This window comes from Abramis brama, assembly GCF_963993115.1.
Source record: "Abramis brama genome assembly, chromosome: 11".
NCBI lineage: Eukaryota > Metazoa > Chordata > Actinopteri > Cypriniformes > Leuciscidae > Abramis > Abramis brama.
This window is the reverse complement of record NC_139973.1, coordinates 10,194,022-10,220,138: the sequence shown is the minus strand read 5'-3', so window position 1 is coordinate 10,220,138 and position 26,117 is coordinate 10,194,022. Positions and strand designations below refer to the sequence as shown.

Here is a 26,117-nt window from a genome sequence, read left to right as displayed (position 1 = left end):
AGTTTGCGCTTCCGCAAGAACCAGTGTGGTTTGTTTGTTTGTGGTCAACTCAACTCAACTCAACTCAATCAAGCAGGTTTGGTTGAGCTTTGTTCATGTTCGCTGATCAATGTTTATATATGAATGAATAAAAGCCTAAACTCAATCTGTTCATCATAAAAAGTGTTTTTGTCTCTTCAGAAACCACTCAATTCATATGGATTAGTTTTACGATCTCTTTATGAACTTTTTGAAGCTTCAAAGTGGTAGCTGCGTAGCTGTCAATGGAGGGAACAGAACTGGCTCAGATTTTATTAAAATAACTTCATTTGTGTTCCGAAGATGAACATGTATTAATGTAACATAATGCTGTAGAAGTGTACAAATGAAACATGCCTTCACATGTTATTTAGAATACGGTGACAAAAACAACCTTTTTTATCTGCTACTGATATATTTCCTCTGATTAGATTTCACTCCTCTCTTTGTCCAAAGCAAGTGTTTGCCCTTTTACAGCACAGAGAGTGTCTCATTGACACTGCAGCATCTGAGTCACTGTGTATCTAAAGAGGATAATCACTGTGTGTAATGAGCGAGAGACTGAGGGATATATGGATGAGTAGCACCCACGATAAAAAGATAGACACTCTTAAATCGAATCTAATAATACACAAATCCACTAGTGGAATAATTTGGAGGCAGTGAGGGTTAAAAGGCGGAGAAGACTCAAAGACGGGCTTGTCTGAGAAAAAAAGACCACAGAACGGAGAGCTTTCAGCGTCATATAAAGACCACGTCACTGGTATTGTGTTGCAGTAAAACTCTAAGTGCTTATTACGTGCTGGAACCATTTGGTATTGATTTATTTTGCATGAAAAGGGCCTGAGTCTCCAATTCACCATTGTAAAAAGGTGAATTGAATGAACTCTTGTGCAAATGGCACATGGAAGTATTTCCAACAAGAAGTGCTTGTTTAGACTGCGAGGGTTTTGTGAGATGATGCTATAATTGAGAAAGTTTCTCATTGTGTCACAAGCACAACAGGACTTGGCCTTTCTTGACTGTTTTGAGATTGTGCTGCTGCTGGAAAAACATCATAGACTTACATTCTAGAAGGAATCTGAGACATACCAGAATATCATATCATTGTGGGTGGACTCTTTTGGCTTTAAGTGGTTTCTAGGGTCTTCTGGATGATAGCAACCACCCATAACACCCTAGAAACTGCATAGCAATGTGCTAAAAACCACTCAGAATACTTAGCAACTGCATTGGAACGCCCTGGCAACCATCCATAGCAGGGCTGTGTGATTAATTGAAATTGTAATAAAATTGCGATGTGAGAGCATGATTTTTCCACCAGCCCCCTAGTGTACCATCTGAATGCAGGGTGCAAATCTAGAGCAAAACAGAGCGGTTTTACCGTTACCACATGAAAGAAAGCACAGAAACAGGCAAGGTGAATTCAGGGCAGGATAAGGACTTGGCCAAAAAAATCAACATCTGTGGTTTGGGATTATTGTGGATACAGGAGAGGTTATGTATCATAGAGACAGGTAATTTGCAAGATCTGTCAAACTATCGTTGCAGCAAAACAGAGTAGGGGCCATTCACACAGAATGCGTTTCTCCGGTTAAAAACAGGAGACGCAAGTCTAGAGACAAATTTTTTAAAAGTTGAACTTTTAGCTTGAGCGCCGCGTACAACGCCATGTCATGCACGAGATTCTGCAAAAGACACAAGACGTGAGTGCAACGGAAGACATCCATCTAGCGCGCTTACATAGAAATGGCTCATTCCAAATCAGGTAAACAAAAATCCATAATGCAGGCATTTTCAAACTGCACAGCATACGAAAAGTGTTCAAAAAGGCATAAAGAAATAACTGACGCCATGTTACATTTATGCAAAGATATGGTGCCTGCAAAGCTGGCTTCCCAAAAATTATACAGAAAAGTATGTGTGTAAGGAAGTATTGTTTCAAAATCGTGATTAAAATCAAATTTGCAATATTTTTTTTATCCATATCGCACAGAGTAGGACCCTTGTATTTGCATGAGAAAAGACCACTCACATTTTCTTTAGAAATCGCTAAAATCTTGTTGTGCTAGTTAGACAACTGAGGAACAAACTATTTTATTTTCCCCAGATGGAATCTGTAGACCTTTTTAACATTTTCTGTGGCAATTTTTGGAGAAAAACTGCTGTCTGGGTGGCAACACCGTAGGGTTAAGCATGATAAATTGAGTTAAACAAAGCTGATAATACTACAGTCTTAATGGCAGCTGAAAGCATGATCAAATTAGACATGATGTTAAATAAACAAACTCACTGAAGAAACTGTGAATGGTGGGTGTTTTATGAAAGATTGTGGATCACATTACTCCTCAAATCTGTGAGAAAATACAAACTACTTCTAAACAATTACCTCCAATTTTAAGTGGTGTACTTAATTTTTCCAGACTGCTGTTTTGTTCTTTTTTTTATTTAACTAGATTGCTGACTGCTCTTCAGCTTAAACGTCGGACCAAATACTTATGTACAAATGAGACAATTAAAACGTTACCAGAAATTGTTATGCAATCAGTTAATTAATTGAGTTGATTAATTAGCCAAGTTTGGTGCTTTTTTTCCTCAACACTACCGTGTACTAAAGAATACTTTTACTCAGCAAGGATCCATTAAATTGATCAAAAGTGACAGTAAAGACATTTATAATATTACAAAAGAATCCTGAAAAAATATCATGGTTTCCACAAAAATATTAAGCAGCACAACTGTTTTAAACATTGATAATAGTAAGAAATGGTTCTTGAGCACCAAATCACCAAATTAGAATGATTTGAAGACTGAAGGAATGGCTGCTAAAAATTCAGCAATGAAATAAATTTTTTTATTACTGTTTTATAATTTTTTTATCATTTTACATTTACATTTAGTCATTTAGCAGACGCCTTTGTCCAAAGCGACTTACAAATTAGGACTAAATTAAGCGAGTCATTGTGAATCAATACAGCCAAATAAATACAGCCTTTCTGAGCGTAAGAGACTTACAGACCACCAGTGCTCCGCAGAACCACAGCTCTAGACCAACACCTACTGAGAGCACGTCTTGCGAGTTTTAATTACAAAGAACATTTCTGGAAATCTCTATAACACCCTATTTCAAGTCTCCCCATAGACAAATGGACCCACGGCTCAGATGGAAATGGTTTGGGGGTAGGGGAAGTAAATGACGCACAGTATATAGGATAATAGATAGTATCTTGATAGATAGTTTCTGTTAGAAAACCTTTAAATTAAAGGTTAAGCTTGTTGCCTGTATACTTAGATGATCTTTTGTGTATTTTTGGCTCTTTACCCTACTTTTCATACTCTATAATAGGGATCCATCATCTTTATTTATTCAGATGGCTCAGTCATCATGTTTTGCTAATATGAGAGACAGGCTATTTGTTTTCATTGAAATCAGATGGTCTCAACTCGTGTGTTTGTATTTAAAGTGTAATTCAGGGGTACGTCGACCATCGAGTGACACAATCGTTCAGCTATTTGTAGGCAGAGGTTGTGACAGAGTTCGGACTCATCAGATGAGGGTATTCCAGATAAATCCTTCTATTAAGTAATTCCTTGCTTCTAATGTAACCGGTTCACAGTGTTATACAGGGGCCGGAGGGACGTCAGGCCAAAATTCACAGCATTCCTCTTCTGAGAGCAGCTATGAGTTCCAGACATCAAGTGAAGCCACAGAGTGATCGCAGCGCACTTAGAATCCTCTTTCTTGTGAATAATTCTGTGATGGCTTAGGGTCTCCGTGAGAAGCTCAGTTACTATGTGACCTATTTTTCGGCTCTCGCACTGCTGCAGGTTTTTAAACCTGCTCCTTTTACAAGAGTATTTTCAAAAAAGTCCTGCCTGCCATTCATGCGAAACGGTGTCAGATGTTTCTGGGTCGTTCCTCTAGGCTCTCTTGTTTTGTTACACGAATACATGCTGAGAAAAGAGTTTGTGAAAAAGCAGTGAGAAAGAATGAAAAACAGAAAATGCAGAAGTTTTCAGGGAGTCTTAGTGAACGGTATCAACCAATAGGGGTTTGTTAGTTTTCTTCTTCTTCAATAAGCTACCTCTAAATAGGGCCCACATGGGTTTTAACTGCAAATAGTGCCAGCAGGCAGTAGCCCTCATTTCTAAAGGAAAAGCCAGGTTCAGTGGTTAACCAAAAATTGAAATGCTACACTGCGGTTCGGTCAACCCAGCACAATATCACAGGAAAAAAAGAACGCACTCCCATTTCAACAAGTTTTTGCAGTTGAATGTAATTGTTAATTCTTCTCTTGTAGCTAGGGCTGCATGATATGACAAAATACAATCAATGTGTTTGTGAAAATCACGTAGACTGCGATTTATTTAAATAAATATATTCGCTATACTGGCTCCAGAGTGGCAGTGCAGCCCATGATACAGCGCTTCACCAGACTGCGAGCTGGCAGCGCATATGTCCATTTGCCCGCAAACCGCCAAACTAAAAGCTCAATGGTTTAACGTTTGAAAATGAAGAAATTAAGACTGAAAAATTAGTATTGTAATTGTACAGTTGTACTATGAAATTAAAATTATTTTTGCTAAATAATCGTTTTCTTATTTTACAATAGGGTCCAATTGGGCAAAAGGCACAAGTTTTTCCAATAACTTAAGAATATGTAAAAGAATGGTATTTGAGGTAAAAAAGCACCCATGCTGTTGGGGCTGAAGTCACAATAATTAACATGATGATAAATATCTGGCTATCATGCAACCCTATTTGTAGCTCAGAAGTGTTGTTGTATATGCTAAAAAGCCCACAGAATGCAGTTATTTGACACTCTCGACAGCTTGACTGGGCTAGCTCTGAGATGTTGCTTCGTGTTAGCAGCAGATCAGAATTTTCAACCCGAGCAGCTTTACTCAAGTCGATCAATATCGCAGTGGATTTATTTTATTTCCAGTAAAGCCATCTACGTTAAGTTATGTTTGATTGTGAGCTTTCTTTTGTGTCAGGCTTGATTTGCTTTATCAAGCTACTTTTTCTGCTGTCTAATTGTTCTGTTAACCTTAGTGTGGGGAACCAAAATAATGACATTTTCCTTTAAAGGAAGTCTTTGAAGGAATAGAGGCCTTTTGAAATGGCACATGAAAGAAGCTTTGCTTTAACACTGTAGAAACTGCCTGAGGGACACGACTTACTGTACAACCTACATGTACTTCGCTGTTGTGTTAGTATAATTCTCGCTTTTCTCTCTCTCTCAGGACTGAGGGAACAGCCTGTCAGTTCAATAACACACTGTTTGTGGCAGGAAACCTTTATTTGCAATTAACTGCAAGTTAGTGATTTTTCTGTGAAAACAGGCTCTGTTCTTAAATATTAGTTTATCTAAATAGCAGCAAGTGCTACAACACAGAGAAGGCAAATGGCCATCCATCCATCCATCCAATAAAAACAAAAACTAGTTAATCCAGTAAACCCAACTAATCAAGTGGATTGTGGGATGACTACTTCAAAATTTGTATCCTCACATGTGGATGTTTGATAAGGAACAGCTGTACAGCTGTGGCCTAAAGCTTAGATCATGAGAAAACAAGTGTGGATTTCAGTCTCATACATTTTTTATTAAAGGACAAAGCACAGGTCTGACTTGGTGTACTGAATTTGAAATTTCTCAATTTCCCTTTACCAATTTGCATACAAATTTCCTATTAAGTGGTAGGTTATTTTCCTTCATATCTATATTGGATGGATATATACCCTGGGATGATGTAATGTATTCGTATCCAGTAGTCAAGAATGAATAATCGTGGAAATTCTTTGGTCAGTAGCTGAATGGATTAAATGGATTCAGCCAGTTTGAGAAGAGAACATCTGAACCTAACTACTTTTGTATATGTACACAAAGAGATTTGTGCTGAGTCAAACTAATGTGTTTATGTGTACTCTGTTGCTCAGAGATCCGTAATCAGTTGGTGGAGCAGTTCAAGTGCCTGGAGCAGCAATCAGAGGCTCGGATCCAGCTGTTGCAGGACCTGCAGGAGTTTTTTCGGCGCAAGGCCGAGATTCAACTGGAGTATTCTCGCAGTCTAGAGAAACTGGCCGAAAGGTTCTCCTCAAAGATTCGTGGCCCGAGGTGAGGCTTATTTGATATGTGCAAGTGTGAATAGTTCAACTAAATTGTTTATTTCTGCCATTATTTATTATTTTCCTTGGAACACAAATTACAAATGCCTCATACATATTTTAGCTGCTCTTGCCAAAAAAACACTACAAAAGTTATCATTGGAAAATGACATGTTTATTACACAAAGACTTTATTTTGAAGACTTGAAATAAAGCAAAACAGTTTTATGGACTAGGGTTGTCACAGTACCAACATTTCAGTAGTCTGTACTAGGGCTGGGCGATATCATCACAATAAAATCTTCAGTATCACAAAACATGTCAAATCTGTATATCTTTCCAGTTTAAAGGCAGATTTTTAGCCCCTAAGTGAAAGTTGTAGAAACCAGACCGTTAATTGTGGTTTTAAACTACTCCTTATTGTCAGAACATGACAAAAACTTCACATTTTTGAATTCTTTACACTTTTCTGTCATTTTCCCTTAAAGGAGAACTCTGCAACTCTAGCGAACTCTAGTCACTTCTTCGCTGATTTTCCCTTTTGTTGTCGCGTGTTTTCCCCACGAGCTCCCCCTACAGCTGTGGGGGGGCGTATATTTCACAACACAGTCGTAAAAAACTCACTTGCGGCGGCCTCCTCCCCCTCTCTACCGCTGCTCATGTGCGTTTGTTTTGATCGGAGCAAGCCAACTGTATCGTGTGGAGCTATGTCTACCGAGGTGGGTAATCTGGTAATACATCATACATGCGTGGGTGTTTATGTCGAATTGCCGTAAAGCAATTTGTGTTTCGCGCTCGTTCTAGTTCTCGCTTCTCACGAGACTTCCAATTTCTATCTTGCCGGGACGGTAGTGCCCAAGTTGCAAGGTTGGTTTTCCGCCTGGGGACGCTGGGGGGAGCGGGGAAAGTCACCAATATCACCAGAACAGGTTGTTTAACCATCCAAATGATTTCTAGACAGTTTTATTAAGTTAAAAAAGTTACCAAGTTCTCCTTTAACAAAATAAATATCTTAATAGAAAAATGTATTTCTTAGTTTCTGCATGTGCTAATGGGTGATATTGTTTCAAGTCATGAAACACGTTTGTGTTGCCTGACTTTGATAGCACGTGTCTTCAGCACAGTTTGCAGTGCAGGCTGCAATATTAATAATATTACATGTTTTGTCTCTTAGAAATGCACATTTGACTGTAGCTTGAGTTGACAGTAGTAGTAGCTTGAGTTAGGATGCAGATGTAAATTAATGTGCATTAACAAAAACTGTAACGTGTAAAAATTGTAACAACCTCATTTTTATATGGTAAAATTGAAATATTCTGACTGTTTTATTAAAATTAACCATTAGTCTTCCATAGTAGCATACATTTAGATCATGATAACCAGTTAAAACCAAGCATATGCACCTCACTATCATGTTAAAATGTAACTCTATGGTTTCTATGGTATTTGAATTAAAAACAGTAACATAAATGCATTTAGTATAAAGTTTTTAATTACGCTTTTATTGCATTTAATACATGTCTACATTAATAATATAATAAAATTCGATATCAATACCATGGTGCAGTTAGTGTTACTACAGTAAATCCATGGTAAATGAAAAGTCTTCTGACTGTATCGTTGTGCACAGTGTTTCTCCTGTTTGTCAGCGATGTTTCATCAGGATTTAAACTAGTTTAAATCACAGAGACATTTATGTTCTTTGCTGAATTCAAGCACTTCTCACTGGATCTCACAGTGCTGTTTAGTAGTTGCATGACCGAGACCGATCATCGAGTAAACGCATCTGCTATAGTAAGCTTGTGCTGTGCTGCCATTTGAACTTTGAGCCAAGCGATACAGAAACTTTGCAGTTTACTTAGCAGCAAAACTAAACTTGTATTTAGAGTATGAATGGGTAATAAACAGAAAGCAAGATAAGAGCCCTCCCTTTATAATAAGACTGTCAAGCTCACTGAATTGTACACTTTCACGAAAACTCTTGTTATTAAAAAAAAAAGCTGTCTTAATTGTACATTGAATCTCTAATTTACATTGTGTTTACACTTTGTTGGTTATAATGAAAGAATTCGTGAGCATGCGTTTTCAGCAGTGATAAGCAGAACTTACTGACTAGCACCCACTGATCTATATAGAATGACTGGATAGCTCATGACGTCCTAAACTGCCATCAGGCAGTGAAGCCACCGGAAGTGTTCGAGCGGCCATCTTACGATTCCCTACCAGCAGAGGGCTCATACGGCCGTTATACAGAGATTGGTAGCTCCGACGGCACTTTTAAGATGACCCGCTGTGCAGCATACAAGTGTAAAATGACGTTCACAAAAGGATGTAGAAAAACTGCCCACAGGTTTTAATTCAGGCCCTATAATTAGTAATTTATATGCACAATTGTCGCGTGTTGTTTTCTCCGAGGCAAGAGTAATGCTGCTGCTTCTTCAAAAAACAACGATAAAACAGTCAACAGTAGCCTATAAGAAACCTCAGAGCAGCAATAATCACAATTAAGTGTCCAATAGCGACACCATTTGACAGCTTCGTGCAGTCCGTTTACCGTTACAAACCATACAATTTGTATTATGCATTTCCTGAACATGTACTTGCTAACTAATCAAACACTTTATTTGAACAAACTACCTATAAAACACAATCGGTCTTCCGACCTTTAACTATCGTGTCAATTGATTTTGATAAGTGCGAGGGAGAGAGAGCAATACAGCGCTCGTGTTGTCTGAAGACGGTGAGAGTGCGCGCGCGCAGCCGAGGTTCTCTCGCTCTCTGCTCGTTCTTATATGCGCCCTGTCCACTGATCTAAATAATTTGTTGTTACGACGACTTATTTGTTCCCTCATTTTTTATAAATCGTGGACTCGTTGAACTAATTCCCTCCCTCACTTTGATTTAACGAATTACAACGTGGCCACAATATAGTAAAACGAGGGAACAAATTAGTAAAACGTGCTGCTGAGGTGTTATCAATTCGTGGCCACGAAACAATATTCACCTGAATATTCACCAATTCACAAAAATATAGGTCTTTAGCATTCACTATTTAATTAATAGTATCAAACTGTTGTTCTTACCTGTGAAGATAGCTCTTCAGTGAAGGCAGACTAGTGTTCTCGTACAGCTTTTTATTTCTTTTGCAAAGAAATTGCCGTTTTTTAATAAGCAAGAAAAAATTCCGACTTTAAACAAATACCCTTTTAAATGCTTAGGATGTTGGCGTTGTAAGAATGTACAGGGGGACTTTAGAATGGTGAATTTAAAAATGGTGTCTTGTTAGGCAACGTTTTCTCAGTCAAATCATAAAATTTCCTATTGATTCAATAGAACGTGTGAGCTCACTAGGGAATACCAATATTGCGGCACGGTGGCTTCACTGTTTATGACGTCATGAGCTATCCAGTCATTCTATATAGATCAGTGCTAGCACCTCTGATTGGCTATTGCATTCCTGCACTCATGACCGTGATTGGCCACAATACTTGTAAAAACACACTGTAAATAGAAACCTTTGATGCAGTGTGTACCAAAAATATCCGGTAATCGTTATCATGGGCACTGCAGAAATACTGGTACCATCAACTTTATTATTTTTTTGTACAGACTAATGTTGGTAGTATTAGTATATTATGACAACCCTAGTATGGACTATTTCAATGATGATTTTATGATGCATTTTTGGTCCTTGTTTGAGCTTGAAAGCCATGATCACTATGAACTGTTCTTGTATGAAAAAGAGCTGCATTAAAGTTTCTCTTAAAAAATCCTATTTAGTGCTTGATGGAAAAAAATGACACCATAAAAGTTTAAAACATCATGATTTTAGGTATGTGATGACAGAACTTAAATTTTTTGGTGAACTGTTCCTTTAATTGTGCATGCCAGATTATGTCTCCTCTTCATTTCTCAGTCTGTTTCACCATTTGTCTCAGTGCTCCTTCAATCAGAGCAGAAATAGCTGCTGGTAAATTTTAATCTCTCTCCTGCTGCTGGACATAATCGTCCTTCAGACAAGGGTTGCTCCTCGTTCTCTACTTTCTGCAAAGTTTAAAGAAGTTGTTAAATGCCTGTAGAATTTTACGCATTAGGATGTTATCTTTGGTTGTTAATTTAAATCAAATACCCTTTTGAATTAAGTGTTTCCTCAAAAGAAAACATACTTTTGCTTCATGCTGATCCAAGATAGCCAGTTCTGTCCTCCAATTTCTAGACTAATTGACCCTTTTCTAACCCAACTTTAAAAATGTTGCTCTATAAGCAACTGTTCTTATCAGACAAGTTTATCCTCTTTCAACCAAATTCTTTTTCCAAACCTGTATGACTGACATTCTTCAGTGCAACACAAAAGGTGATTGCAAAATGTCTTTTTATTGTACATACAGATTAGTGAAAGTTAATGGTGTCCAATATTGTTTTGGACTCCACTAACTTTCATTATGTGGACAAAATATTGTTCAGAAAATCCTCTTTTGTGATTCATAGAATTATGACAGAATTTTCAGTTATGGGGGAACTATCCCTTTAAGACAATGGAAAATTTAGTTTCCATTGTTAAACAGCATTCATAGAATATAAATGTTATAATATGTTGATTCCGGTGACTAATGGGAAAAGTATACTTATTTAGAATATATCTGTGTTATAGAAACGTTTCAGCAATGCAGTAAACAGCTACAGTTTTCATTAGGAGTGATTATTGGCTCATGTGGCATCAAGCCAACAATGGATTTTGAGTCTGCAGTAAAACTTCTGCTAACAAAACCTCAATTGGTCACTGTGGGATGTGAAAAATAAAGGATTCTACCAATGCTAGCTCTGATATGGCCGTAGAAACGCATTGTGTCAGCTTGAGATAGATTTCATATTTTTCTGGGAATGATAGGAAAATGAACATACTGAGACAACAACTCTTTTAGATGTTTAGTGTCGGAATTTGTACATATACGGGTTGTGTCATGAATGTAGGTAGGTTTGTTTTGTGAGTGTTTTGCAGCAGGATTGGCGGGTTTAATTAATAGCAGCTGGTGGAGGAGGGCCGTCTGCTGCTGGCTCCCGGGGCCAGTCTCACTGCACCATTGACTACATTACTGCAGACAACAATGAGGAACGGCAGTGCCAATGGCTGCTGCTCTCTTGGCCCTGCGTCTGGCCTTGTCATTCTCTAGTTATTTCTGTTTTTGTACTTCATTTCCCCCTTCCTCTTTTCTTTGATATTTTGTCAGCTTTTGGGTTCTAGTTTTGCTGATGCAAGCCTCACCACAGGCTGGCTCATGCTAAGAAACAAGCACTCACAAATGCAGACACAAACACATGCTTACATTGACAACAAACTTTTGTCTTTTTCAGTGGATAGATGGACTCGGAATCAGAATCAGTTTTATAGTCTCTTCACGGACAAAATGCAACAGTATGCAGGATCAAGGAACATGTCTTATTTCACTAATTAACTTTTTATACACTATACACATTCATGCATGTTTCTTTATCACTCTAAAGTGTCAATAACTTTAAGTAGTACTGTGCTACGTGTATATATTTACATATCGTGATATAAAAAGATATAGCAAAATCAATGCATTTTAAACTGTCGCCACGATATATATCGTCATAGCTTTCAGCCATAGAATATACACTACCATTCATAGGATGTTCATGTTTTTAAAAGACTTCCTGTGCTGCATTTATTTGAACCAAAATACAGTAAAAACAGAAATATTGTGAAATGTTATTACAATTTAAAATAATTTTTACTCTCTTTTGCTTAAAATAACTATTGCTCCAGTGTCACAATAAATCATTCTAATATGCTGATTTGGTACACAATTAACATTTATTATTATCATCGCTATTAATTAATTAATTTATTTTTTGTGGAAACTGTGACTGACTTTTTTCATGATTCTTTGATGAATAAAAATGTCAAAAGAACAACATTTATTTAAAATCGAAATCTTTTGTTACATTTATATCTTTACTGTCACTTTTTGTCAATTTATTGCATCCTTACTGAATAAAAGTATTCATTCCTTTAAAAAAATCTTACAGATCCCAGACTTTTGAATGGTAGTGTATGTTGTTTTATTTTATGAAAAGAAATGGGAAAAGCAGAATCCTTGTAAAGTCACGCATACTGTTTAGTGGTCATTATAAAAAAAAACAAAAAAAAACAGTATTACACTGAAGTATTTTGTTCAGGAGCACTGTATAATAAAAATATACTTTATGCACAATTACTGTATATCTTCATATCTCTGCTTTGACTGCCCACAGCAGCCTACAGTATTTCCTTCAGTAATTTTCTACATTAACTTTCTGCACTGACTAGTAATATTTATTTTACAGGTTTTGCAAGATTAAACACAACATTTTCATCTACAAATATGTAATACCAATTTGCTCATTTCTTTATTTATAGGGGTAAAATCCTTGCATAAAAAAACGATGTATTTCTACACAGACCATGACATGTCTAAAGGAGATAAGAAGGTGTCTACAATAGTGTCATTAATGGGCGTTAATGTGTGTGTGTGTCCGTGTGTGAGTTTCCCTATCAACACAAAGCAGACTTGTCATCCATGCTGGGCTTTACCAGTCAGAACACAAACTCTGCATGCTTGTGTGTGTTTATTTGAACAGGTTTAGCTTTATTCTTGCCACATTTCCTGTTCTTATCTTGCCTCGTTCCCTGGCCTGCATGTGTTATTGCAGTCTCATTTGATGCATATTGGTGCTGAGACTTGCAACACACAGTACCTGAATACTAATCCAACCTGCTCTGCAGTTCAGCTCTTTCTATATGCATTAAACCAGGCATAGATGACTTCTAAAGTATACATGAATGAGGGTTTAGGCTTCTGCATTTATTTTGCAGGGTAGCTTGCTGATGGAAATGAATGTAAACTAAATGACCTCTAGGTTATTTTGCTTGGCTGAAATGACAAAAAAGGGCCATTGCCCACGCAGGTTTTTTAATGCAAATATGAGAACGCATTGAAAGAATGCATTGATGGCACTGATTGTAAGTCATGTTTGCATGCAAACTTGCTTGCAAAGCTACTATATATTTTTTCCCATGTAGCCTCATAGCATAATTGCCTAAGTCATATTTCAATGTCTTTGGAAAACAAGGAAAAACAAAAAATGACTTAGGCAAATATGCTATGAGGCTAATGTAATGACAAAACACATTGCTAGTGCTACTGTTTGTACCAGTCAATTGACCCCTTGAAGAATTGAAGAAATGCATTCTTCTGATTAAAATATTCTCTTCCATTATTCAGAAGGTCTATTTCTGCCAGATGTTTCAATGTCTGAACACTTTTGTGCTGTTGCAGTGAGTTGATTTAAATATAATTTTAGTAATTCTGAATATTAATGTAATTAATGACCAGAGGACACATCTTAAATACTTCCTGTAGACGAACATGAAAATATATTCCAGTATTCCAGCGTGTAATCCAGAGTATAGGAAAATGAAGTGCATGGTTAAGTATGTTCCCTTGATTATGTGACAGGCTTATTAAATCAGTGCTAATTTACATAGATCTCGTTAATGTTACTCATTATGGCCATTTTATTAATATATACAACATATTAACCCAAGTCATTTACATTAAATATTTTATACATGCTGACTATAGCGATGTGGTGTTCATTAAGAATTAATTCATAATGTAATTTAAATATGAATCCATACATATGTGTTATAAGTTATGCCTATGCGGCAAAGTAGTGCCCACAGTCTGTCAATACTAATCATCACACATTGAATCCAGACTGGATGTCATTGTACTGTTTGGTCTTCATTCTTACATTTATTTGAAGCTGCCAGAGCAAAAATGCATTATGTGAACTGAAGCAATTAATAATAATATGTGAAAATTTGAGCATTTTAAACAAAGCGATGATGTTTTGGGCTAAGATGCAGTTTTGGTGTAGATGTGGCTGCACGCAGACTGGATTTGCTGCAGCCTATTGGACAGAAGCCTGAAATCAAACTGCCCTGCAGTACGTTCCTGCTGCATTCCACTCCTCGCACGGCAGCACCTGCCTTCTACCTCCGGCCTTCATTCACTCACTGCCAAGCCTCTCAGAGAGCATGCCAAGACCCTTGGGATCGTATGTGCTTGGAAAGTCAATCTCTCAGACTTAGACATTAAAGGATTAGTTCATCCAAAAATGAAAAATCATTAACTCATTCTCATGGCATTCCAAACTCATATGACTTTTCAAAACGAGATATTTTGAATAATTTAATGGTCTTTTCCATGCAATTACTGGTGCTTTCAAGTTTCAAAAAGGATGCAAAAGCCCCATGAAGTACATTAAAAGTTGCTCATATTTCAGCCCTTCTCAAGTCATACAGTAGCTCTGGCCAACAGACCGAAACTTAAGTTCTTATTCACGATTTTTTTCCTCTTCATTTAAGTTGTGATGAATCTGAAGTAGTAATTTTTTTCTTTTCTTCTTCTTTATTGTGAAGTACATACAATTGCAAAGGGTTATTGAAAAAGGAAAAAAATTTAGGTTGGGACTTGGTTGAATCCATCGGATTTTGAGGTATGGGTGTTGCACTTAAAGGTGAACTAAGTAACTTTTTTACCATAACTGAACAGCTTCGGAGTCACTGGAATGGTTATATTACTTATTTCGGGTTGAATGGTGGTCGTTTCGCACCCCCCTGGTGCCCGTGAGCGGAAAATCCGCACTTGCAACTTTGAGCCGGCGCGTCAGGAAGTATCGCATGATATCAGGTCTCGCGATGTAACAAATTGCTTTACGGCCAAAAGAAATCTGCTAAAATGCTGTCATTATTGCGCTCCCTCACGCTGTTCGAACCCGAATGAAGAAGACGTTTTAAAGAATGTCCCATCTGCTTTGATGTCGTTGATCTACTAGCCTCTGGTGTCTGAGAATCGCCAACGAGTTTTTACAACAGTGTTGTCAAATATCTATTCCGAAGCTGTAGGGGGAGCTCTAGAAAGAAACCTGCGAGCAAAAAGCGAGAATACAGCGAAGAAATCCCGAAATTACTGAGCCCTGCTTTAAAAATGAATGTGAACTTGTGGTTGATTTTGGAGGGGTGTGGTTTAAGTCTGTTGAGTAGGACGTTTAAATGAAACATTATTATGTCAAAAATTTGGTTGAATCACTCACAATAAGATCTACTGTATAACTTGAATGAGCCATCACTTCTCTCATGAAAATGAGAAACAGAATAATATTTTCCATGAATAATTACTTGAATTTCTCACACAAAGCTTTAATTTGACTTTCCAAAGCGAATATGTATTTTTCCCCCACAATATTTATGATAGTTTGACAGCCCCAGTTATCATTCACTTCATCATTTAAAAAAAAAAACAGTTTGAAAAGTGGCCAGAATATTTTTCCAAAAAATAAGCACATTTAGTGTTCTTGACAGAAGAAAGAGAGTCATATGGGTTTGGAATGACTTGAAGGTGAGTAAATCATGGCAGAATTCACTATTCCTTTAAAGCTCAGTGCAATTTAAACGTTCAGATCTTTTGGTTTTGGTTCCATGAATATGGCTAATAATGTAAGATTAATGAGGTCAGAATCGTCAGCAGTGAGCTTTTGAGCTAATCCTTGTCCTACCATTCACTGCTTTGAGGAAATTCTCTGCTCTCTCTCTTTTCCAGCCCTCTCATGGGGCTACAGCTGGGAGCAATCATACATTGGTGGCCTCATTTTGCGTGTTTGTGGATTGGGGGGGTGTTATTGGGGGTTGGTGGGCAGGCAAAAATCGTGCAATGTATTGAAGCTTACTTAAAAAGGCGGAAATACATTTGAACTGAGAAGCGTATGCCCCCCTTTCTCTTTCCACTACGGTTCCTGATTTGGCACTTGATTCCTTCCCCTGCTTTTCCGTCAGGAGATAAGCTTGAGCAAGCCACCCCAGACTGGATTAAAAGCTCTTTGATAAAGCAGTATCGAGCTTGGCTCAAAAAAAAAAAAAAACACTTTCTTGAATGAATATTGTGGCAGGCGGTAAGAGCGATTGTATGATTGTTTCATGGCTTGTGCAGCTATAATGAAGCTAAGTGTGAAGTGATTTTGAACCCCACTCATACTCCGTGTGGGTGTTTTTAAATACAATACGGATAACCGCTTATCACTTCTTAGCATAGGATTAGAGATCTTTAGATCTCTTGCATAGCCTTAAAGGTTAGAAAAGACACAATAATTCACACTCAAAATGTATCACCCTTGTGTCTATGTACATATTATATATGCGTATACTGGATGCTTCTGCACATTTTAATTTGTAGTACTACACATATAAGCTTGCACTTCATACCCATGAATTATACATATCCCTTATGAAAAGGTACTGCAGGTACCATGATACATTGATGGTACTGCCACAGAAACCCTACTTACTCATTCACACACAGTAATTTCTCTTTTTAAATTCTTTCTGACTCACCGGGCTGCAAAGCTGTGAAATACTGGAGTCTGAGAGGGTTTGAGAGTGTTGTTTTCAAGGATCCAATATGTGGAGATTAAGAACAACACTATGCTCAGTTCTGACTCGAAACCTCTGAGGATCAGTCCGTTTTGTGGATCAATAGCACTCGATTGAAGCTGCTTATCATGTGTGTTTGTATTTATGTATGAGTTACTACAATATACCTGGTAGAATTAGTGTCTAGAGTGATGTGAAATAATCTTTTATTTTTTGAAGGAACTTACTTTCATCTGGTTCCAAACCCATATGAATGTCTCTCTTCTGTAGAAAACATGAGAGTGAATAGAATATTGAAAAACTCTTTCATTTGTTACATTTTTGGATGTCATACTGCAAATGTAAAAAATAGTTAAACAAATCTATATAACTCAATATAAATCAAACCCACAAACCATGAATCATCACTCAACTCAGATTTACTAAATTGAAGAAAATGCTCAAATGCTTACTAAAAAAAAAAAAAAAAACGGTGTTTTGAAGCAAACTGTTACTTTGCAGTTGTTATTGAAACCTCACAGGCAAGTGTTTACAGCCAAGATATGATAAGAACTTTATTTAAATAGTGTTATTGTGCCAGAGGCTTTCAGGGGACTAAACTGGCCCACAAAAAGGATATCACCAAATTCCAGAAGCCCTTCTCTCCTGTCACAAACAATCACGGCACAACGTGTTGTGTAGCTCGCCCAAGGCGGCTGTCATGTGGTAAAACAGCTGACTATATATTTTTATAAGCTGTAAAGGGCTTTCCATCGGCAGATAAATATTGTAGTTGTATTAGTGTTTGTGTTCATTGTAGGCATGCGAATTCTGGTCCTTAACAGTTCTATTTATTTCTTTTTATATCTCTAGACTATTCTGAGGACATGACAAACATAATGACTTGCAGTTAATTCAGTTCAGCGGATCATGAACCACTCTGTGAGATTCACTGAGTTAGTCGTTAGACTTATTCAGACTGATAGCTAATGAGCAGACTGATTTATGAGTCTATTTGACCTGTTCATTTTAACAGAACTGGCTTAGTAGCCTCAAGAAAATAATTGGTTTTGGTATTTACTTTTGTTTAAATGGAACAAGCAGATTTAGAACCAGTTTTTGATCTCCAGCCCTAGTCGGATGTGCACTACAAATGCCTAAAAAAACTTAAGTATATGAGAGTCTTGGCATTGCACTCTTGTTTCAAAGGCTTTGAAATTAGATTAAGAGTTATATGTGATCTTTGGCCCTTTGTATGGATTATAGACCATGAACATTGAAAAAAGCAATTGGAGAAATGTGATTGTGAATCATATGATCCTTTTTTCAGGCCTTGATTGTAGAGTCGGAGCTGTGCTTTTGATCTATTTTCTGAATATTGAAAAAAAAAAAAGTATAAATGTGGGCCAGATAATGTCTTTCTGCATTTTTGGATGGAATAAGGGGATTTCTAATCTTCAGATCTACCCTATGGCCTTGTGCTACAATTGCCAGTTTCAAAAGCAAACTGAGTTTTTCGTTTTTCAGCTCAATCGGTGGGCACATTCTTATTTCCTTGCTGCGGCCGTGTTCTGTCACGTTGTATTTAACTCCTTCCTCTTCCTCTTCCTCATTCTTGCAAATGCAGTGCAAATCTTCTGCATATAAAGTTTATCTTTAAGAGGAAGCTATGCATGAACAGATAACACTGCTTATTGAGTTTGTCTGACAGTGTGAACCGCAATGCATTTGTGTTTTGCAAGTGACATGATATTCTCATTTTCTTTTCTTTTTTACAGCGGTGCGGCACAGTTATCTCCAAAGCAGCAAACTTTAATCATGTGCATTGGTAATACCTGTGCCTTGGTAATACCTTTTGTTTGTTTGTTTATTTGTTTGTTTGGATGTGTGCGATGGCAAAGCTGAATTATCAGCAGCCATTATTTCAGTCTTCAGTCTCACATGATCCTTCAGAAATCAAACTAATATTCAGATTTAGTGGTCAAGAAAATTTCCCAAAGTCAAATTAACTGCTTAATACATGTCAAAATATTACATAATGTCCATATCAACTTGACAATAAACAACAATATCAATAAAGTCATTTTAAAAATCAGATCTGGTACAAATAGCGCCTTAAAGATTAAGATTTTAAAAATAATGGCCGCTTTCAAAACAGCTGTTTACACTTTTGGAGGGACTTTAACTTTAAAGTTATTATAGATGTCTTTATATATATATAGGCTACATAAGCTTTGCAGTGTTTGTTTTTGGTAAGCTTGTCATTACACCAAAGATCAGCATTAATAAGGTTCTGGTTGGCATGTGCTTCTATGTTTACTGTTTATCCTTATTTGAGGGCAGATTACAGGGCTAATAACGTTCGCCACATGCAGCAGGGAGATATACGTTCCTCATTAGCAGCGATTAGCATTTCACTAACTCTTGCAAGAGGCCACACTTTGATGTTCTCCCCCTAGTCCAAATACTCTCTGAAATAATTGACTTTGCTCCTTGTGTCGTTTATCCGAAGCCTCATCCTGCTATCTCTCGGCTTTTCAATACTCTCTCCACTCAGTTATTTATTTTTTGCACTCTTGTTCTTGGGCTTGTTGATTGGTTAAGGAGATAGGACTAAGGAAAGAAGTGAAGGGTTAGCACAGAACACAAGCTTATGGTCCCCAAAGCTGATTAATTTCAAGCTAGGACGATTTCTGTCTCAGCGCCAGTACTTATAGCAGTGTTAAGGTATTAAGTGATCAGTGTACTGTCAGGTGTGTGTACTGTATGTGTGGTGTGAGGGACTGAATGGATAATGAAAGAGTATGCTTCTAATGTAAATGTAAAAGTGTACTATTAATTTTTGTGATCAGGCTCACTCAAAATCAGATTTTCAACTGGTGGACAATAAAACAGGCAGAATAAAACCCAATCATATGACCGAAATATCATTGGGTGTGGTCTCCTATAATAAGCACACCCTAGTAATGCTCTAGCAACAACCCAGAACACCCTAGCAACTGCATAGAAATGTGCTGACAAAAACTAGCAACCACCCATATAGCATAATGGTGATGAGTTTTGTATGTTATTATTAATGTGAAAATCAAGAGAATCACATCATTTTAAATGTGTCTTCAACAGTGGATGATAGCAGTGAGGTTGACTGGCTGCCAAAACACAATTGTTTGCTAAAATTAATTTAATATGACTGCATTTGTTAGTTTTTTCAGAAAATGATGGCTTTAAACAGAAGTTATGTGCTCAGCATAGGAGAATATTGTACAGGCATTGTGGATTTTGTCTGACAATCTGACAATTATGGGCAAACGAGACGTTATATGGAGAACGGGTCAAACATTTCAGCTGGAAGGGAAAAAATGCAAAAAAGCAAGTAAACCAACCAACTTACAGCTTTATTTAACATTATTATCCCTTTCTCTGCCCTTCTAGGAAAGAACAACACCTTCTCTCTTCAGTAAACTGCTGGTATCTGGTTTTAAACCAAACTCGAAGAGAAAGTAGAGATCACGCCACACTTAACGACATTTACATCAACAATGTCATCGTTCGCCTGGCTCAGATCAGCGAGGACGTCATCCGGCTCTTCAAAAAGGTCTGCATCTTTGACACCCTTCTTCTTTTCTCACATCTATTTAAATTCCATCATAATCTCATGTGCACTTTCATCTCATAGAAGTCCCTATGTTAAGTCTTTCTTGCTTTGGGAAAAAAAAAAAGTTTATCCATTTTTTTTGTCCCGCTCAGTAGTCTAATCAAATAAGTATTGCATTGTGGGATTCAGTATTGCATCTATATTGCTCTGTTGTTGACTGCATTGGTTTTAATTGGATACACTGTACACTGGTAACACTTTATTTCGATAGTCCACTTTAGACATTCTACTAACTATGAGTAACTTTACAACTACATGTCAAATATCAGTCATTAGAGTATTAGCAGACTGTCCGCTAACACTTTATTTTGATTATAAGTAACTTTGCAAGTACATGTCAACTTATTCTACTAACCCTAACCTAACAGTTTACTAAGAGTACTACTCTAACGAGAGTTAGTTGACATGTAGTTGCTAATTAATGAGAGTTAGTTGACAGTTGCAAAGCTACTTAAAGGCAGGGTAGGTAGGATTTATTAAAAATTAAAGATCCAAATTTGTTAAAACTTTCTATATATATCAATACATAATTAAAATGTAAGAACTCTGAAAAAAAGAGTATAAAAATCAAGTGACTCTAGACCGTATAATCTGTATTAAACACAGCTCATTATTTCGATTCGGGACGAATCAAAGGATTGGCTTAGGCGACTGTCACTCTCTCGCAACCATGGCAACCACCCTTTTGCCACACAGCACCTACCCACTTGCGCGCGACCGTTTGATTTGAGGAGTGCGAGAGGCACGGAACCTGATCACACCTCCGTCCAGTAGATGGCGGTAATGCACTATGTTTGCAAGCTGCCAATAAAATCTATCGAAGAAGAAGAAGAAGGCACTGAACCTAGGAATACCAAAACAATGGCAGAGAAAGAGCAATCTAAATTTACAGTACCGGCATATGCAGTTAGTGAAGGCAAACCAGGCAAAAAAATGCCCCTTCCCCTCCGCTTGTCTCAGGTAAATAATGCGTCCTCTAGCTCAGCGGTCGGAGTCGCGCGTTCATGTGTTTTGGGGACGTGGCTTTGGAAGAAGCACAGAAATGAGGGGGTGGAGTGAATGGAAATAATGAGATGTCTTTAAAACAGTCGTGAGAGGTCTACAGACACTCGATTTTGATACTTTCTTTTTCAGAGTACTTACATTTTAATTATGTATTGATATGTACATAAAGTTTAAACAAATTTGAAAAATAAATTTTTTAGACCATTTCTACCTACCCTGCCTTTAATATATTAAATAGAATGTCTAAAGGGACTATCGAAATAAAGAATAACCACACATGGGTTATTCATTCATGCAAACAAGATGAGTCATCTAATTTGTTGGGTCTGTTTTCGCTGAAAGTTTATTTTGTGGACTTTTAGGAGTGCACTTGTATATAGAAACTAAATAAACTAAATACCACAAAACTCCAATTTTCTAAGTAGTGAAGTTTTTCTAGCTGAAGGTCTACTGGTAACATAAAACTTTTCCAAATGTGGGAAATAGTAACACCCTCCGCTGCACCAAAATCATTATGTATTCTTTCACACACACAGGTGACTTCATATATTTGCATGCATTTTCTTGGCAGGCATTCTTCTAAGCACAGCAACGTCTACCTCCTACCTTCTTGCTTAGCTGTTGTAAATTTTAGGTTGTGGATTTTAAATGCCTGCGTACGGTGTATACGGATGGTATGCGACAAAATGATTGGGCATGTCTAAATGCATGCTGTCTCACAGTGTGACTACTGCCTATTTATGCACATCCTCTCAGAGTAAAAGTCATACTGTGGTGAGGAGTGCCGCCACTGGCTGTATTCTCCGTGGTGTGACTTCTGGGCTATATGAGTTGGAACGATGTCAACACATAGCCTGGATTCCTGTGGTGAAATCCAAACACTACTAGCGTGTTTACACCTGGCTGCTTTTCCTGTAGGTGAGGCCCTGTGCTTCCAGCCACCATTCATAGGAGAGTGGTTCAGTGAGGTGACTGTGAACCAATAAAACACACAGAGAGCACCTTGGGAAAGTGTTAATTGCCTGCAGTGAGTGTACTCAAGGTCACCTAAGATACCCTGCTCTGTATGAATGTATGCTTGAATGATGCTGTGATGTGACAGGCTCAGTTCAGTTGTATTTATAAATAGAGCTGAGGATGCATCATTATAATTTTTATCCGATTTGATTCTGATTCACAAGCTTTCAGTTCGATTTAATTATAATTCAGTTTGATTACAGTTTGAACTAATACTGTTAATAATACAGGGAACCTTATAAATGAGCATAAAATTGATATGTGGATATAAAATGAAGAAACCTTTAAATTGCATTTCTAGTGAAAAATTATTATACATATGAATTATAAACTCAAATTTCACTTTAATTTTGTGAGGTTTTTTTTAAATGATGAATTAAAAGGACTGGCTCAATAGAGTAATTTGTTCATGAATGGAACATCACTGGTTGTGTTGTACAATATGTTTTTGATTTCACCAAAATTAACAGATTTGAAAGAGTTAATCAGAAATTAGATTTTTTTTTTCTTCTTTTTTTACACAGTCACGTTTATAAAACTGTGGCAATAAATATTCTGTGGTATTTCTACTTAGCTGAAGCAGATGAAACTATTTTGAAACCAGAACAAAAATATTTCCTATTAACATTTTTGCATGTTGTTGAGGCTGTGTAGTTCATGGTAATATTATTAAATGTCATTCTGCGATTAAGGACATTTTTGTTTACTTTTGGTACTGTTGTACAGTTGAATCACTCCTTGATGTCCAATGTGAAATATGAGTCCTGAGGTCTAGCAACATGAGTCTGCCATCTGGAATCATAATGAATAGGCTTCCTTACACCCTTAAGCTCTTATTTGAACCTTTTCTTTATGTGTTTGGGACATTCAATAGCAGTTAGTAGACACTAACAGCAGTTTTGTCCATGCCAAAGGTTTCCAGCACACATTAAGAGGAGAAACCTAGACCTGAGGTCAGCGAAACCTTTCACTGGTGAGGATGTATGAGCAGCAGAGACAGCTGGGAAACATGTACTGTAGCTTGACAGCATTTTTACGGTCTTACGCTAGCGTTACCAGTGGTAAGATACTGCAGTGTGTCAGTGGCTTTGGCTCTTTCATAATGTTGCATCAGAGGTTTTCACTGAGAGCTCTTCCTATATTCTATGCTCTTAATTTGATGTATGCAATAATACTGTTTCTCAGTCACCATGGCCTGATTTGGCTCAACAAAAGCATGAATTTGCAATGGGTTTTGTGAGATAAAGATAAAGGGAACACCTCATTATCTGACAAGATTAGGGCCAGATTTACCAAACAGGGCAATTAAGCGTGAGAGCACAATCCCATAAAAGAGCCGATGGGATTGGAAAGTTCTGCGTGTGATCTACTGACGTCACACAAATTAAAGAACACAGACACAGTCGGATCATTTCCATAATGACCAACGAAATCAAGAGCAGCGCAAATTAGCGTCTGGTTTAAGACGTGCTTTTTTGGGGGTGGTAAATATTGGCACAAACACCAGTTAATTGACTAGCAAACCTTGTAGCAAAAATGTGGTGTCTGAAAGGGAAACTCCTACATACAAATGCATATGCAATAAGGTCAGTCGCAAAAATTAGTAGTTTTTTAACGCCAAAAGAGGGTTTGCGCTGACACAAGCTGCTAGTAAATCTGGCCCATAATGTCTTATCTTTTGATAATTTGAACTCTTTTTTTCTTTCTTTCACTGAATCTATAAGCTAGGCATTTATTCAGAATATTAGATTTTTTTTTTAAAGTTATATATTTTATAAAATATTTTTTTACATTTAGATGATATTTGCTGTCACTCATATAAATCTTCTCATGTAAAAAAAAACTTTGATAATAATAATAATACTTTTTTTTAAAACCCTAATAAAACATTCTCAAATGTAATCTTTGTAAAATATTAAGTTACTATATTAATATACATTTTTCAACCTGTATGTTTTAGTGTTGTAATGCCTAAATTCACTTGTAGCAAATCTTTGATTTTATTTTTATTTTTATTTTTCAATTTACCTCGTCCTAGACAAATCATTGACCATATTTATTGGTTTTATGCAATAACATGAAATTACTTATTTTTAAGTGTTTAATTTTAATATTGTACATCCCTCAATTTGTACATTTCTTATCAAATTCTTTCAAATTCTCAAAAAATACTCTAAGCTGTTCTATCCATATTAATTGTTTTTTCTCTACTGTACTATACAGTATTTCAACAATTGTCTAATTAAAAAAAAAATGTTAAGTTGATAATTTCATAAAACATAACTTAGAACACAAACAAGTCTCCTGAGCAGTGAAAGAGCAACCTCTGGGGAACATTATTTTAGCAGTTTCACCTGTTGTTGTTGGTTGTGCGTTTATGATTTGCTTGACGACTTATTTTATTCAAATCTTTCATCAGATGCTGTGCAATGTTGAGTCTACATGTCACCTAAAGACAAAATCAATACATATGCATGCTTATCCCATTAGTGTGGATGGCTAGATTTGTAAATTGGTTGCAGGGATAAGTGTGTATGTACACATTCATGTGTAGAGAGAGATTATTTTTGATCCCTAAGCACAGGCCTGACTATATTCATGCTGTAGCCTTTATTGATCGCTGAGAATTACAGTCCATTATGCTTTACGAACATAAAAGGGTTTCAGAGGGTTCCTGGCGTAATTCATTCAAGTAGACTGGGATCATGCTCACTCGCTATGTGCATTTTCAAATATGACGGATACATCAAAATGTTACAAAATGTTATTTGTGCAGGACATATCATTCCAGTAGTGTTATATATATACTATTATAGTATTCATTAATCTTTTGAGTTAGCTTTTATTTTTATGTTTTTTGTTTTGTTTTAGACATTTACGTGCTTTTGTTTTTTATTAGCTTTTTTATATTTCTATTGAGCTTTGGTTTATTTTTATTTCAGTTTTAGTAACTTTAAAACTTCAGATAGTTGCCATGGTAACATTTCTAAACTTTTTTTAAGTTTAAGTTTTTCCATCTAATATTTATATTTTATTTATTTCAGCTTTATTTCACTTACCGAAAATGATTTTTAATATTTTGTTTTAATTAACAGTAACAACACTTCTCTTGGACAGTTGATCTTGAATGGGTGTTTTACGCACTATTTGATAACATTTTTGTGTTTTGTTTTCTTTATGTATCGTGCATTTTGTCATCTGAATTTTTTGAAGATGCACTTTTTTTTATGAAAAAAAAGTGTACTTGCAGTGAACAATTTCCAGCTTCCCTGGAGTTCTTGCCCTCTTGTTTCTGCCAGATTGTCTCACTTACTTTAGAATAAATGCAGTATATTTTCTCTGTTTCGGCTACAGGTGTGTGTTTGTGTGTGTGTGTGCATGTAAGCAGGAGTAGCTTAGCTGTGTGGGAGGAGGTACAAAATGTTTTCTTCCCCACCTAGAGTTGTCTTTTTTCCTGTTAACTTGTTTATAGCATTATTAAATTATTATTTTACCACAGGAATGCATAAGCAATTTTCAGTGTCACAGTCTTCATGTGTCTGAATCAGCCTGGTCCCTTTCTGAACCACTGTTTACAAAAATGCAGGAAACAGTGCTGCAAAGCATTGAATCAAATGAGTGATCAATTGAAAACATGAGCCTTTTTGCCATTTTGTGGCAATATAGTGCGGTCACCATACAGTGAGAAACACGAAGCCACTAGCCTGATGCTGTTATTAGCTGCTATTAGCTTACTGCATACTACACAGTATGTAGGATATAGTATGCAGTATGCTTTATTTACTAAGTTAGTAGTAGGTATTTCATCAGAATTTTCCATGCATAAATTCTTACAGCTG

General features: G+C 36.7%; 1 protein-coding gene across 1 annotated transcript in view; it reads left to right on the top strand.

The window, feature by feature from the left end:
- srgap3 (SLIT-ROBO Rho GTPase activating protein 3) overlaps positions 1–26,117 on the top strand; it is a 97,338-nt gene that overhangs the window by 18,659 nt on the left and 52,562 nt on the right. The window contains exons 2-3 of the mRNA XM_084129144.1: positions 5,960–6,137; positions 20,034–20,196. Coding sequence (XP_083985270.1) covers positions 5,960–6,137; positions 20,034–20,196 — 341 coding nt within the window. The remainder of the gene's footprint in view (positions 1–5,959; positions 6,138–20,033; positions 20,197–26,117) is intronic.